This window comes from Rattus norvegicus, chromosome 8 (genome assembly GCF_036323735.1).
Source record: "Rattus norvegicus strain BN/NHsdMcwi chromosome 8, GRCr8, whole genome shotgun sequence".
Taxonomy (NCBI): domain Eukaryota; kingdom Metazoa; phylum Chordata; class Mammalia; order Rodentia; family Muridae; genus Rattus; species Rattus norvegicus.
The window spans coordinates 25,979,821-25,997,189 of NC_086026.1; the positions used below are offsets into that span (position 1 = coordinate 25,979,821).

General features: G+C 35.5%; 1 protein-coding gene across 1 annotated transcript; it reads left to right on the forward strand.

The window, feature by feature from the left end:
- Positions 1 to 14,981: 14,981 nt before the first annotated feature.
- Or7e171b (olfactory receptor family 7 subfamily E member 171B) lies at positions 14,982 to 15,911 on the forward strand. The gene has a single exon (NM_001000985.1). It carries the CDS (start codon positions 14,982 to 14,984, stop codon positions 15,909 to 15,911), a length of 930 nt encoding a protein of 309 aa, NP_001000985.1.
- The last annotated feature ends 1,458 nt before the right edge of the window (positions 15,912 to 17,369 follow it).

Here is a 17,369-nt window from a genome sequence, read left to right on the forward strand (position 1 = left end):
AAGAAGACAACAGTCACTATAAAAACGAGCAACAATCCCTCCATGGCAAGACTAAATCCAAAAAGGGGCATGCCTCTCGGAGCTTGCCTTTTAATTTACCTTCTCGCAGTTCTGAATCCTCTTCAGCACACTGAAGGGTCCCCTCGGCACCGGCGATGTTGGTTCCCGGGTCTCGGCACCACTTGTTGAGCGCCCAATGTCCCGCCAGCAAGAACGACACGCGGCAACAGGATTCTTCTGCGAGCAAGCCTTTACTGTGTTACAGCTCTTCTTAGTGTTACAGCTCTTCTCAGTGTTACAGCTCTTCTCAGTGTTACAGCTCTTCTCAGTGTTACAGCTCTTCTGAACAGGGACCCCGAGCAACAAAATCGCTCGGCTTATATAGACAGCAGTATGCTAATTATCTCTCAGGGATTGGTGGGGCTTGGATCACCCCACTACTTGTCCTCCAGGGATTGGCGGAGAATGAATCACCTCATTAGCATATTAACGGTCAACTAACACCTGGTGAATAAACCGCACATGTGCAGTACCGCTGTTCACCACTAGAGGGAGCCCTAGCAAGGGGACAAGCCTGCACATGCGCAGTAAGTCGTTTATATCTAGACAAGGCTAGATGTCGGCGCCATCTTTGTTTCGCCGCGCCGCTCTCTACAATGGTAATTGATTTTTGCTGGTATAGTAGCCTAAGCTGTCATTTGTGTTCTCTTAGGATCTGTATGACATCTGCCCAGGATCTTCTCACTTTCATAGTCTCTGGTAAGAAATCTGGTGTAATTCTGAAAGGTCTGCCTTTATATTTTACTGGCCCATTTTCACTTACTGCTTTTCATATTCTTTCTTTGTTTTGTGCATTTTGTACTTTGATTATTATGTGAAGGAAGATGTTACTTTTACGCTCCAGTCTATTAGGAGTTCTGTCGGCTTCTTGTATGTTTATGGCATCTCTTTATGTTAGGTTAGGTAAATTTTCTTCTATAATTTTGTTGAAGATATTTACTGGCTCTTTAAATTTGTAATCTTTACTTTCTTTTATACCTACTATGCTTGGGTTTGTAATTCTTATTTTTTCCTGGATTTCTTGGATGTGTTTTGTTAGGAGCTTTTTGCGTTTTGTATTTTCTTTGACTGCTGTATCAATATTTTCTATGTTATCTTGTGCAGTTGAGATTATTTATTCTATCTCTTGTATTCTGTTGGTGATGCTTGCATCTATGACTCCTGATCTCTTTCCTAGGTTTTCTATCTCCAGATTTGTCTGGCTTTGTGATTTCTTTTTTGTTTGTATTTTATTTTTAGATGGTTTTGTTCAATTCTTTCACCAGTTTGTGTTTTCCTGTAATTCTTTAAGAAATTTTTGTGTTTCTTCTCTTAACAGCTTCTGTTTACCTGTGTTCTCCTGTATTTCTTTAAAGGAGTTATTTATACCCTTCCTAAAGCCCTTTATCATCATCTTTGGAAATGATTTTAAAACCAAATATTGCATTTCTTCTGTACTGTGGTATCCAGAAATGACTGTTGTGGGAGAACTGGGTTCTGATGATGCCAAGTAGCCTTGGTTTCTGTTGCTTATGTTCTTGTGCTTGACACTTGCCATCTGGTTATCTCTAGTGCTAACTGCCCTTGCTGTCTCAGACTGGAGCCTACCATGCCTCCTGTGTCAGAACTCCTCAGAGTCGATCTCTCTCTGGGATCCTGTGACTCTGTGATCCTGTGATCCTGAGGTTCAGTGTGTGTCAGAACTCCTGGGAATTAAGCTGCCTCTTGGATCCTGAAATCCTGGTGTGACCAAGCTCCTGAGATCCTATTATGTCAGAGCTCCTGGAATTGAAGATTTCTGCAAGTTTTCCAGGAGTAGGTGGTGATCTAGAGCCCTGGGTTTGCATTGCGCACTGTGGCAAGGTGGAAGGAACCCATGCCTCACCATGGGTTTGTGTTGCCCTGGTTCCTGGGGGGTCCCAGTTACAATGTGTATTGAGAGAGATATTGTGGCCTCAGCTTTTATCATCAGTGTGATAGAGCTCTGGTGCTCCTGGTTGTGTCAGATCTCCTGAGAGCCCAGCGTTGTCTGTGATCTCATGATCCTGGGAGGTTTAGATCACCTGGGAGACAAGCTCCCTCTTACTGTTGCAAGAGCAGATGCAGAGCTATCTCCCCAGGTCTGCTCTGGATGCAGGATCAAAACATGGTCCTGTGCATGTTAGAGCACCTGAGAATCAAGTTTTCTCTGGTGCTGTGGGACTGGGTATGGAGCCAGTCTGAGAGACCCCACCAGAGCTGTACAAATAGAGATGCAGATGTACACAGAAAACTTTGGAATGAACGCTGGGACCCCAATAGAGCAGTTAGAGCAAGGACCGTATGAGCAACAATATCAAGCAACCAGAACCCCCAAATGCCTGAGGAACTGAATTGCCAACCAAACAGTAGAGAGGAGGCACCATGACTCCAGCCGATTGTCTAACAGAGGATTAACTTATCTGGCATCACTGGGAGGGGAGCCCCTTGGTCCTCTGGAGGCTTGATGACCCAGGATATAGCAACTCTAGATGCTGAGGCAGGAGTGGGTGGGTGGATGAAGGAGGACCATGATAAGGCAGGAGGAGGTAATGGAGAATAGTGAGCTTGCAGAGGGGAAACAGTAAAGAAAGATAATATCTGAAATGTAAATAAATAAAATAACCAATAAAAGTAAGAAAAAATGCCCTATAAACATATGATAAGCAATATTTCTAGTATACAAGAAATCTGCATTAGGGTCAAGACTGATTTTACACAGGAGAGAATTTTTTCAATAATTTTATATTTCTTTGATATTTTATGTATGTAAATTTCAAATGTTAGCCCTTTCTTCTTTCTCCCATACCTCCTCACCCCTCACCATGCTTCTATGTGGATGTTCACATGCTCACAAACCCACTCCAACCTCAACGCCCGAGCATTACCTTACATTGTAGAAACAAGCCTTCATGGGACCAAAGGCTTTTCTTCTCATTGATGCTGGACAAAGCCATCCTATGCCACATATGTGGTAGTCATGTGTCACTCCCTCTGTACTTATTAATTGGTGGATTAGACCCTGGGATATCTTGTGGTATTTGGCTGGCTGATATTATTGCTCTTCCTATGGGGTTGCAAACCCTTCAGATCCTTCAGTATTTTCTCAAACTCCTTCCTTGTAGTTCCCTTGTTCAGTATAATGGTTAGCTGCAACTATCCTCATTTGTATCAGTAGGGCTCTGTCAGACCCTCTCAGCAGACATCCATATCTGGCTCCTGTCAGAAAGCACTCCTTAGCATCAGCAATAGTGACTGGATTTTGTGGCTAAATATGCCATGGATCTCAAATGGGATAGTCTCTGACTGGCCTTTTCTTCATTTCCTACTCCACTCATTGTCCCTGTATTTCATTCTGTGATTATTTTGTTCTCCTTTCTAAGAAGGAATGAAGCATCCACATTTTGGTGTTTCTTCTTTTGGGCTTCATAGCATCCCTGAATTTTTTCTTAGGTATTCCAAGATTTTGGGCTAATATCAACTTATCAGTGAGTGCATACCATATGTGTTGTTTTGTAACTAGGTCACCTCACTAAGGATGATATTTTCTATTTCCATCAATTTGCCTAAGAATTTCATGTAGTCATTGTTTTGAGTAGCTGAGTAGTACTCTATTGTATAAATGTACCATATTTTATGTATCTATTACTCTGTTGAAGGACATCTGGGTCCATCAAGCTTCTTATTTTTTATTGGATTTTTTTCAATTTACATTACATGGGAGGAAATACAGACACAAAATTGGAGCAGGTACTGAAGAAAAGGTCATTCACAGGATGTCCTACCTGGGGGATCCATACTGTATGCAGCCATCAAATCTAGTCATTATTGCTGATACCAGTAGGGTTATTTGACTCTCTGAATCCTAACTTCTTGAGTTTTTGTGTGTATTAGATATTAGGCCTCAATTGGATATAGGATTGGTAAATAACTTTTCCCAATCTAGTGGTTGCTGTTTTTTTCCTAATGACAGTGTCTTTTGCAACTTTATGAGGTCTCATTTGTCGATTCTTGATCTTAGATCATATGCCATTGTTGTTCTGTTCAGGAAAATTTTCCCAGTGCCCATGTGTTCAAGGTTCTTCCCCACTTTTTCTTCTATTAGGTTGAGTGTATCTGGTTTTATGTTGAGGTTCTTGATCCACTTGGATTTAAGCTTTGTAAAGGGTGATTGTAATGGTTTGATTTGCATTCTTCTATGTACTGATGAACAGTTGAACCAGCAGCATGTGTTGAAAATGCTATCTTTTTTTCCACTAAATGGTTTTAGCTAGTGACTACAGGTATGTGGGTTCATTTCTGGGTCTTCAATTCTATTCCAATCATCTATGAGCCTGACTCTGTACCAATACAAAGCAGATTTTATCTCTATTGCTCTGTAATACAGCTTGAAGTCAGGGATGGTGATTCCCACAGAAGTTGTTTTATTGATGAGGATAGTTTTTGACTATCCAGGGTTTTGGTTATTCCAAATATATTTGCATATTGCTCTTTCTAACTCTCTGAAGAATTTAGTTGGAATTTTCATGGGGAATTGAATCAGTAGATGTATTTTGGCAAAATGGCCATTTTTACTATATTAATCCTGCCAATTAACAAGCATGGGAGATTTTTACATTTTCTGATGTCTTCTTCATTTTCTTCCTTCAGAGACTTGAAGTTCTTTTCATACAGCTCTTTCTCTTGCTTGGTTAGAATCACACGGTGGTATTTTTTGTTATTTGCAACTATTGTGAATGATGTCATTTCCCTAATTTCTTTTATTAGAAGAAGGCTACTAATTTCTTTGCATTAATTTTATACACAGCTAATTTGCTAAAGTTGTGTATTAGGCTTAGTAGTTCTGTGGTGCAACTCTTGGGGTCACATAAATATATAATGGTACCATCTGCAAATAGTGATATTTTGATGTCTTCCTTTCCAATTGGTATCCTTTGACCTCCTTTTGTTGTCTGATTGCTCTGACTAGGATTTTGAGTACTCTATTAAATAAGTAGTGAGAGAGTGGGCAGTCTTGTCTAGTCCCTGATTTTAGTGAGATTGCTTCATGTTGGCTACTGGCTTCCTGTATATTGCTCTTACTATGGTTAACTATGGGCCTTGAAGCTGATCTTTCCACGACTTTTAACATGAAGTAATGTCGTTTTGTCAAGTGTTTCTTAACATCTAATAAGATGATTGTGTGTGTGTGTGTGTGTGTGTGTGTGTGTGTGTGTGTGTGTTTTGACTTGTATAGTGGATTACATTGATGGATTTCCATATATTGAACCATTCCTGCATCCCTGGGATGAAACCTATTTGATCATGATGGATTATCATTTGGTTGTGTTCTTGAACTGGGTTTGTGAGAATTTTATTGAGTATTTTTGCATTGATTTTCATAAGGAGAATTAGCCTGAATTACTCTTTCATTGTTGGGGATTTGTGTGGTTTAGTTATGAGTGTAATTGTGAATTCATAGCAGAAATTAGGTAGTTTTTCTTCTGTTTCTATTTTGTTGGATTGTTTGGATAGTGTTTGTATAAGGTCTTCTATGAAGGTGTAATAGAATTCTGCACTAAACCCATATGGTAATGGGCATTTTATGGTTGGGAGAGTTTTAATAAGTGCTTCTATTTCTTTTGGAGTTCTGGGACAGTTAGATGGTTTGTCTGAACCTGATATAACTTTGGTACCTGCTATCTATCTAGAAAATTGGCTATTTCTTACAGATTTTCCAGTTTTGTTGAATATAGGCTTCTGTCATAGTTCTGATGATTTTTTAAAATTTCCTCAGATTCTGTTGTTATGTCTCCCTTTTCATTTCTGATTTTGTTGATTTGGATATATTCTCTGTGCTCTCTGTTTACTCTGGCCAAAGTTTGTCTATCATGCTGATTTTCCTAAAGAACCAGCTCCTGGTTTTGTTGATTCTTTTTATAGTTCCTTTTGTTTCTACTTGATTAATTCCAGCACTGAGTTTAATTATTTCCTGATGACTACTTAGCTTGTGTGTATTTGCTTCTTTTTGTTCTCAAGCTTTTAGGTGTGCTGTCAAGCTGTATGCTCTCTCTAGTTTCTTTTTGGAGGCACTCAGAGATATGAGTTTTCCTCTTAACACTGGTTTCATTGTGCCCCATAAGTTTGTGTATGGTGTGCCTTAATTTTCATTAAATCCTAAAGTCTCTAATTTCTTTCTTTTTTTCTTCCTTGACAATTTTTCATTGAGTAGAGCAATGTTCAACTTCCATGTATATGTGGGCTTTCTGTCTTTTTTGTTGTTATTGAAGACCAGCCTTAGTCAGTGGTATTTTGATAGACTGAATGGGATTATTTCAATCTTCTTGTATCTGTTTAGGCCAGTTTTGTGAACAATTATATAGTCAACTTCAAAGAAGGTACCATGGGGTGCTGAGAAGTAGGTATATTCTTTTGTTTTAGGATGAAATGTTCTATAGATATCTGTTAAATCCTTTTGCTTCATAACTTCTGTTAATTTCTCAATATCCCTGTTTAGTTCCTTTTTCCATGATTTGTCTACTGCTGAGAGTGGGATGTTGAAATCTCCCACTGTTATTGTGTGAGGTGCAATGTGTGCTTTGAGCTTTAATAAGATTTCTTTTATGGATGTAGGTGCCCTTGCATTTGAAGCATAGATATTCAGGATTGAGAATTTATCTTGGTGGGTTTTTACTTTGATGAAATGTTCTTTCTTATCTTTTTAAATAACTTTTGGTTGAAAATTGATTTTGTGTGATACTAGAATGGCTACTTCAGTTTATTTCTTTGGACTACTTCCTTGGAAAATTGTTCTCCAACCATTAACTTTGTCTTTGTCACTGAGATACATTTCCAGTATGCTGCATACTTGGATATGTGTGTTTGGATATCCAATGTTTGTTTTGATGGGAGAACTGAGCTCTCATGATGGCAAATAGTCTTGGTTTCTGTTGCTTAGGTTTCCGTTCTTGCCTCTCACCACCAGGTCGTCTTTGGTGTTAGCTTGTCTTGTTTTCTCTAACAGTGCACTGACCCTCCTCTAAGCCTGTGTGTCAGCACTTCTTTAGACCTGTTTTTTGTTTTCAGCCAAATATGGGTACAGAGATCTGTAGGACTGTTTAACCTCTGGGCTCAGGCTGAAACCGGAAGGTCCTTTCACAGCCTGCTCTTGGGTTTGTGTGTCCTGAGGCCCCCAGGGGGTCAATTGCAGCAGAAGAATTAGTCTTCCCTCTGCTCTCAGGTTTGTAAGAGCTCTTGGTGACTGACTTTCAACTCTTAGCATAGGCAAAGACCAGAAGAATCTTGTACCACACTGTTCCTCAGTTCCTGTGTCTAGAGGTTTCCAGGAGGGTTCCTCTTGGGCCCCATATGTGAACAGAAGTGGTAGTCTCCCTGGGCTCCCAGGATTGCTGACACTTCTGAGACTCCAGCTCTCTCTACCATAGGATTTGGGTACAGAGAGCTGTGGGCCTGGGTAATTATTGAGCCGAGGCCAAGAAGAAACATTTAAACTTTGTGTTTCTAGAGGATAATATGGAATATGGTGTAATTATCTGAATTTTTGCCCTGAAAATGTTATAGGAAAGTAGAAAAAACATAGAACAAGTCACTGACATGCCAACCTTGTTCACTCTTACATTTTAGAGTCTTGACTCGATTTAGCAATCATATAGTTTTTGACACTAGTTCGCAGAACAAATGACTGTATTTAAGTACCACATGTTCCTACAGCATAAAGATTCAAAAATATTTCAATATTAACATTTCTTTTCATAAATACATGTATGCATGTATGATTAAAGAATGTCACATTTTGACCTTAATTTAAAAAATATGTTAATGGAAGAGAAATTAGAATTCAGCATGATAGAATCAGAGAAGAATCAAAATGTAAAAATTATTAAATTTTCCTATTCTTGTCCAAGTAATTCAGTTAAGATTATGATGGTAAAATTGATTATATAATACCTTAAGACAGAGAGATAATTCTGAAAAATTATTTTATAGTCAGCATTCCTACTTTATGTCTAAGATATTATAAAGGCCATAGCTGTTCACATGAAAGATATTCCAGTGTTTCATGCCTAATATTTTCATAAACTGGTATAGTGCAACTTAAATGAATTTTACCTAATAGATTGTTTCCAGTAAAATTAGAAAGTTTTTTCCAATAATGATGGAATGAAATACTAAGAATTCTTTTTGCCTCACATCTACTGGTCATTAAACAAGACTGTATCAAAAGAATGAGTTAACACACTGTCAGCTACTTAAAGGAAAACTCTGTATCTCAAGAAAACAGGAGAATTGTTTGACCCTTAAGACAATGAACCTTTTTAATACCATGTGAATTAGTTTGAAATGATTTTAGGCAATGTTTGTGATGGTTAAATTCATTTCCATTTTTGACATTTTAAATGCTTCATAAAATATTTATATAGGAAATCAGACCTTGATGAGTAGGTTCTATTCATGTATATGTGTATGAGTATATATTTCTTCATATATATTCACAAGTGAATTTAGGAGAGAGCAGAGATTAGTTTAAGAAAGGGTTTGAGAAGAACAAAAGGAAGCTAGAAATGATGTAATTATATTATACTTACAAAAATATAAGAAAAAGTAACTCACTGCATACGAAATGGACATATATATTTGAAGCAAAATGTAAGATGTGGAATGACATGTAAAATCAAAAAACATACATCTTCAGAACACAAAATCTAAAACTCTAATACATGACTATCAAATGTATAAAACAACTACTTCTAGAGATATTAACTAAAAAATAGAAATTGTATCAGATACTTTATATTGAAAATTTAATTCTCTACAAGTTACATTAATAATTTAATAATATCATACTTATCAAATCTCACACTGCTCTATTTAATTGAAAGTATTTGTCTTAATTTTGTAATATCTGCACAACTTAATGGTCAGTAGGATATAAATAAGTTTCCTCCTCAGATAAGAAGTGTTACACATTTTCAGTGTATTCACTTTGGTCTTTTATCTTGTACATTACTACTAATAAATCCTTAGAGATTTGAATAGATTGAAGGATAATTATTGGATGTGTGAATTGAGGCTCATAATCTCATTAATATCCACACTGTGTTCCAGCACAAAACTCCAACAGTTCAACCCAAAATAACTTATATGCATGTTTAATTCTCCTTTCAAACACATCAGGTGCTTGGTAAGTGCCATGAATACTAGTCTTTCTCCCAGTTCTGAACACAGTACTTGGACAATCATCACACATATAGCAAGAGTGCAACATTGTTTATGTCATTTCTGTTCATTCTTGAGTGGAAATTATATACAGACTAGTAAGTGGTATTATATACATGATTGAATAGAGTGTCAGCAGTGTTTTCATCGTTCTTAAGAGAAAGATAAAAATAAGTGCTGTGGGGTGAGCAGAGTGGAAAATGTATCAATAATTAAGGTTTTATCTCAAAGTGCTATTAAGTTTATTTCATTGCTTAAGCTTATTAGTTGGTTTGCTAACTAATATGAGAATTTTCATATACTGTTTAGATATTTTCCCTTGTATATTCTAAGTTCTGTAAGAATATTTTCAAACAGAATATGACATTGATGTCTCTCTAAAGTGTCTGCTACTGAGTGAATATATCATGAATCTGATAAAAATTAAATATAATAATAATCATAGATACTAAATATCAAGAACCAGTGAATGGAATATATATAGCATATGGAATTATAGCATTTAGCAAGCTGGAATAGGAAGATTTTGAGTTTCATATCAGTCTAATTTTTTGGAATTTGAAGGCAAACTTGTAATACGAAACCAGAAGGTATAGAAAAATAAAATGCAGAAATGAATGAATGGAGTAACTTTTACCAAGGGCTTTCAACTATCAAACTATGAATTTTATTTGAGCGAACATACACAGACCCATACGCACATGCACACACACACACACACACACACACACACACACACACACCTTATTCTTTAAAACCAATATATGCATTATTATCATGTTTATTTGAAGTTAGAATCATATTTTATGTATGTTTTTTGTTTCCTAAATTTTGAGATTTTAATATAATTATAACATTTTCCTTGTCTTTCTTCTCTCTAAACACACAAATTCTTCCTCCTCGTTCCTAAAATTAAAGGCTGCTTTTATTAACTATTTGTTATTGCATGCATATATGTCTACTTCATCCCTATTTGTTTCTAAATAATAAGTATGATGTCACTTGTATATACAGTTTTAGGATTGAGTAATTATGTAATTTTTCCATTTGTTTTTGTACAAAAGTGTGATAGTAAGTTGAATAGTGATGGTCAGATTCCATGCCCTATACATCTAAGAGTGGTCAGTTCCTGCTATGCCACTGATATAAAACATGGAAGCAGTGTAGGTGCCATTGTTCTATCAGCTACAAGAAGAATAGTGGTAACATGGGATGGAGGAGTGGTCAGAGAATTAAAACAGAATAATTCATACCAAAATTGTAACTTATCCACATTTCTTCATTTTACCTATACTGTTTATTGCATCATTTATTCTTGACACCCTTTCCAAACACACATATCACAAAACAGGGGAACTATAAAACCCCAGTTTTTGGTTGCATAACGAGGAAATAGTAAACTGTTAGGAGGATCTAAACAAAAGACTCAGTAGGTGAAATGTTTGCTACACACAATGAAAACCCTAGTTTAATTACCAGCATTCATACCAAATATATGTACATGGTTGAGTATGTCTGTAACTGTAGAATTAGATGAATAAGCATAGGCACACCTTGTGGACTGAATAGTCAGCTAGTTTCACCCAATCCAGACAAAGAATCAGTGAAAGACTGTATCTTAAAATACAAAATTAATCAAGTTGACGGCTCACTTACACAACATTTTCAGACACACACACACACACACACTAATATCATCAATAAAAAGATTGAATATATCTGAAATATATTTTATTTCTAACTATATTTCAAAAGTCCTGCTTAAAGCTATGAACTTGAGGAAACTGAATACCTTCTTTGTACAGACTTTCAACTTTCAATTTTAATTATTAGTTAAACATTTTTAATCCAAGAATTTAATTGTTTATTAGGTAACAGTTTTCTTGTAGTTAAATTGACTGAATAAAGTGTAATTTAAAATCTCATATGTTCCTGGTTTCAGTCCCCCGCTCTAAAAAAAGAAAAAAAAATCTCATATGTTATGTGTTACCAGTGTGACATCATGCAAATCATTATTATCACTACAATGCAGTTTTGTTATCTAAGTTGACTCCAGATATTATAACTGTAGGTAGATTTGAAAATCATGGCATCCAGCTTGTGACTTGAGCATATGACAGATAAAATTAAGTACAGTTACATAACAAGAATAGAAAGTACCATTTCATTCATCAAAATATTGCTGTTTGAATCTTCATCCCTGCCCCATACTTTTGCTCATGTTGCTCAATTTTCTATAATAACAAACATTTTTATTTTATTGTTATTTTCATTCATTCTAAGCAAGGCTTCAGTGGCTGAATTGCATCAAAATCAAAGACCACTTTGTTTCTCTCCTTGCAGGAGTATATTTTTCTTGTATGTATTCCTTTGCTCTGGTTGCCTGAGAGAAGGTCTCACACTATATCATTGACGTTGCCCTTGAGGTCATGATTATCTTACATCAGTTTCTATGTGGCAGAATTACTTTCCTTTATAATCACACCGAGACAGATAAATTCATAGTAATGATAGTTATAATATTCATTAAACAAAACAATACCAAAGCCTTATGGTTGTATAACAGCTTAACACCAAAGAGGAATGAACGTTGTTCAAAGGCATCTAGATTAGAACTTTGCAAATATTTAAAGTTTGGGGTGTTGCCAGCTGATGGAAATAAAATAGGAAAAATGATTTCACTAGAGCTGGGTGTTCATGGTTGTGATGATTTGTTCAATGAAATCCTATAAATGAGGAATATCTGGAGTTATCTTCATCAGAAGAATCTTTCATACACTCTGAGTTAGAAAGCAAAATGATGACATAAACACTTCTACAAACACATAAAGAACAGATCCTATGTTTCATATAAATTTCATTTCATTAATGTAATCTTTACTTCAAACTATCTTTATCTCAAATTAATTGAATGTAGTTTTTGGTGTCATGTTCTGATTTTGTTCAGTAGAATTAATCAATATAACTAATGTATAAATAATAAAATTACTCATAATTCCTCCTCATTCTCACTTAAATTTTTATAAAAATTAAATATTTTGAAGTTTTCAATAATTATTTCATATTCGCTGTACATATTATAGTGTTTCACTGTGACATTAAGTCATGTATTAACAATTTTGAAGAAATTAGCTCTTGATAGTCTAAAATTAAGAGAACTGATTTTAGAAGAAATGCTTCTGTCTTTTGTGAAATGACTGAATTGGAAAGATCATAAGATGTCATAAGAAGTCCCAACTAAATTTCAAGATAAAGCCTTGGCTTCAATGTAGTCATAAATTCTTCTATTACACATAAGTATGTTGCATTCCATGAAAAAAAGAAAAAGAAAACAAATGTATCACAAAAGCTTTATTTAAACATATTGTCTAAGATGCTTTTATTTGTTATCAGGTTACAACAAATATAAAGAAAAGAACAAAAGCATTACTCAACCTTAATTCTTCCCTTGCGATCATGTAACATTTCAGATCATGACTTATCCATGCAAGTGTTTGTCATAGCTACATAACTAATATACCAGTCTAGCATGTGCAAGGCTTTGAAGTCAGAAATTACACCAAAAAGAAAGGAAAGAAAGGAAGATGATAGATAGATAGATAGATAGATAGATAGATAGATAGATAGAAAAAAAGAAAAGAGAAATAGGTGGAAATAAGCAACATATAGAGTAATAATTTAAAAATAATACTGAAAAAAGAAAAAGGAAAAATATGTTGTAGAAAAACATGGCACCACATGCATTTCTCTATTAGTGGAACTTGGCTTACTGAGGTAGGATTGTAAGTTGGATGGCAATGTAAAATAATTAAAACAAAATACCATGTTTTCTCCTATTTTCAACTCTAGATTGGAATGGAGAAAAGCAAGGATTGTTGGCAAGGGGACCAGCAGAATCTTTGAGAAGGAAGAAGTAGGGAAGGTAGTTGAGAATGGGTATGTGAGAAGCATAATACTACATATTTTAGGATGTTGCATAATGAAACTTATGATATTGATTATCAATTATAAGTAGAAAGAAAAATGTTGATTAACTATTTTTACTTTATTGGTTTATAATACTTTCAGAATCAACTATAACATACCACGTGCAGGCAAAAAAAATAATAAATATTTACCTAAAATTGATGATAATGCTCAATGTTTATAAGTTTATGTACATTTGAAAATATTTTACATGATAATTTTTTCATGTGTGCAGGGGCTAAATCCCAACATGAAATATAAAATTTGTAAATGAAAAAATGAAGAAGCTATATGAGATATCTAGAATGTAATTTCTGTTTCACTAATCACAGTTGATGAAAGTACAACCTAGGTTTTATTTTAAATTTTAAAATATTTTGAGAATACTTTTTTTTATTCTGAATACAAGACAATTGTGCTTTAGTACCCAAGTAGGACAGAATAGAGTGTAGGAACCCCCAGTGTTTAAGCCATATGAAGTGTGTGGTAGGAACAAAGCATGGCGCACCTGGATGAGAGGAACATGCTTTCATCTGCTGAGCCAAATCTCCACACATATTTTTAGTATATCCACCCAAAATATTAATCCAAGCAAGTCAGCTTGGTGTAAAGATAAAATTTACATAAGTTCTTCCTAGTATTCTTTTATTGGAATAATTTTTCCTATGAAATAGAGTGAAAAAGTTTGTCATTCTTCATGTGTTGGTTTATTGGTTGGAAATATTTATTGTATTCATAGAGTAACAATTTGAAAATATTTTTCTCTTTATTATATTTTTCCTAGAACTTATGGCTATGAATATATATGTACATATATACATGTAATATACATAAATATAGAAATATATATCATTGTTACCATATTTAAATATGTATATATGTTATTGAGGCCATTGAATTATGGATTGTAAGAGTTAGCCCATATGAGAAATATAATTAAAGTAACATTTACCATGAAATAGGCTGTTTTGCATTACATTCAAAATAACAAATACAGGCAAGCTTTTCTAGAAAAGACATTTATGTAGGTCACAGTTTTATAGTCCATAATTTCAAAACTTCCAGCACTGGCATTGACGGTAATCTTTCAGAAAATGGCATAAGCTGAAGAGGAAGTCATCATATATTATACTATCAGTTGAGTTCAGAGAGTCTTGATTCTCTTACTCTACACCAAGGGATTATCTTATTACTGAAGATTGCTTTTCTTTTTTTCTTCTTTCTCCTCTCTTCTCCCTTCCCTTGCTCTCCCCTCCCCTCCCCTCCTTTCTGCTTCTCACCCCTCCCATCCTCTCCTCTCCTCCTTTTTCCTCTCCTCTCCTCTTCCCTCCCCTCCTACTCTCCTTTGCTACACTCAACATGCTTGCTTGCTTCCTTCCTTCCTATATTACATTTCTCCTTTCCTACATCCTTATCTCCTTTCCTACTAGTCCTCCATTTTCCCTTCAGATTGAGTACAGGTGCCTGCATTTACTAGAAAAGGACTGTGGCACTGATCAACATTCAGAACATGAATTCAGCACCTTCAATGCAGCAAGTAACTAACAAATAAAAGGCAAAGATCATAGGCTATGAACCCTTTCCTGAATAAATATATTGTGTCAAAAACTTAATACTCCTCATGTATGAATGGTTTTGTATGACTTGCAGGATCACAAAAACACAGGCATGTAGCCACTTTCCTATATAGTGCTTAATTCAGTACAACTTGTTTTTTCCTTTTCAAAAGATTTCCAAGCTGTATGGAGACATATAATTTAACAGGAACCTTGGAATTTCTTCTGCTTGATCTGTCAGAGGACACTGAACTGCAGTTCATCTTCTTTGTATTGTTCCTGCTCATATACCTGCTCACTGTACTTGGAAATGTGCTCATCATCTTGGCCATTAGCTCTGATTCTCAGCTCCATAGTCCTATGTACTTTTTCCTCTACAACCTTTCATTGTCTGACATGGGCTTCAGCAGCACCACAGTCCCCAAAATGCTGATAAATATGCAGACTCACAACAAATCCATAACTTATGCAGGCTGCTTAACTCAGGTATTCTTCTTCATTCTTTTTGGGGGTATGGACAGCCTATTACTGACTGCAATGGCCTATGACCGATGGGTAGCCATTTGTCACCCTCTACACTACCAAGTCATTCTCAACCCTCGTCTGTGTAGATGTTTGCTCATACTTTCATTTTTCATTAGTGTTTTGAGTTCACAGGTACACTGCTTGATGGTGTCACAATTAACATTTTGCACTAATATGGAAATCCATCATTTCTTCTGTGATGTTCCAGAACTTCTAAAACTTTCCTGTTCTGACTCCTTTATCAGTAACATAGTTAGGATTATTTTAAGCATCATTCTTGGTTTCCTACCCATGTCAGGAATACTTTATTCCTACTATAAAATAACTTCCTCCATTTTTAAATTTCCATCACTGTTAGGGAAATATAAAGTCTTCTCTACTTGTGGATCTCACCTATCAGTTGTTTGCTTATTTTATGGAACAGGTATAGGTGTGTACCTTAGTTCAACAGTTTCTAGTTCTTACGGGGAAAGCATGGTGGCTTCGGTACTATATATCATGGTGGTTCCCATGATAAACCCCTTCATCTACAGCCTGAGGAACAAGGACATCAAAAAAGCCCTTCAGAAAATTGTCAGACAAATATTGTAGCATAACTCTCAGTATGATCCCTTAATATATACTTTTTAGGAGTTTATAAGAGGAGGAGAAGGCAGGAAATAAGCAAACTCAGAGCTGAAATCAACCAAGTAGAAACAAAAAGGACCATAGAAAGAATCAACAGAACCAAAAGTTGGTTCTTTGAGAAAATCAACAAGATAGATAAACCCTTAGCCAGACTAACGAGAGGACACCGAGAGTGTGTCCAAATTAAAAAAATCACAAATGAAAAGGGAGACATAACTACAGATTCAGAGGAGATTCATAAAATCATCAGATCCTACTACAAAAGCCTATATTCAACAAAACTTGAAAATCTGCAGGAAATGGACAATTTCTAAGACAGATACCAGGTATGAAAGTGAAATCAGGAACAGATAAACCATTTAAACAACCCCATAACTCGTAATGAAATAGAAACAGTCATTAAAGGTTTGCCAAACCAAAAGAGCCCAGGTGCAGATGGGTTCAGTGCAGAATTTTATCAGACCTTCATAGAAGAACTCATACCAATACTATCCAAACTATTCCAAAAAATTGAAACAGATGGAGCACTAACGAATTCCTTCTATGAAGCCACACTAAATCTTATACCTAAACCACACAAAGACACAACAAAGAAAGAGAACTTCAGACCAATTTCCCTTATGAATATCGACACAAAAATACTCACTAAAATTCTGGCAAACCGAATCCAAGAGCACAACAAAAAAATCGTCCAGCATAATCAAGTAGGATTCATCACAGGCATGCAGGGATGAATATATGGAAAACCCACAACATAATCCACTATATAATCAGACTGAAGCATAAAAGCCATATGATCATTTCATTAGATACAGAGAATTCATTTGACAAAATTCAACACCACTTCATGATACAAGTCCTGTAAAGAATAGGAATTCAAGGCCCATACCTAAACATAGTAAAAGCCATAAACTGCAAACCAGATGCTAACACTAAACTAAATGGAGAGAAACTTGAAGCAATCCCACTAAAATCAGGGAGTAGACAAGGCTGCCCACTCTCTCCCCACTTATTCAATATAGTTCTTGAAGTTCTAGCCAGAGCAATCAGACAACAAAAGGAGATCAAGGGGATACAGTTTGGAAAAGTAGAAGTCAAAATATCACTATTTTCAGATGATATGATAGTATATTTAAGTGATCCCAAAAGTTCCACCAGAGAACTACTAAAGCTGATAAACAACTTCAGCAAAGTGGCGGGGTATAAAATTAATTCAAATAAATCAGTAGCCTTCCTCTACAAAAAAGAGTAACAAGCCGAGAAAGAAATTAGGGAAACGACATCTTTCATAACAGTCCCAAATAATATAAAATACCTCGGTGTGACTTTAACCAAGCAAGTAAAAAATCTTTACAATAAGAACTTCAAGCCTCTGAAGAAAGAAATTGAAGAAGACCTCAGAAGATGGAAAGATCTTCCATG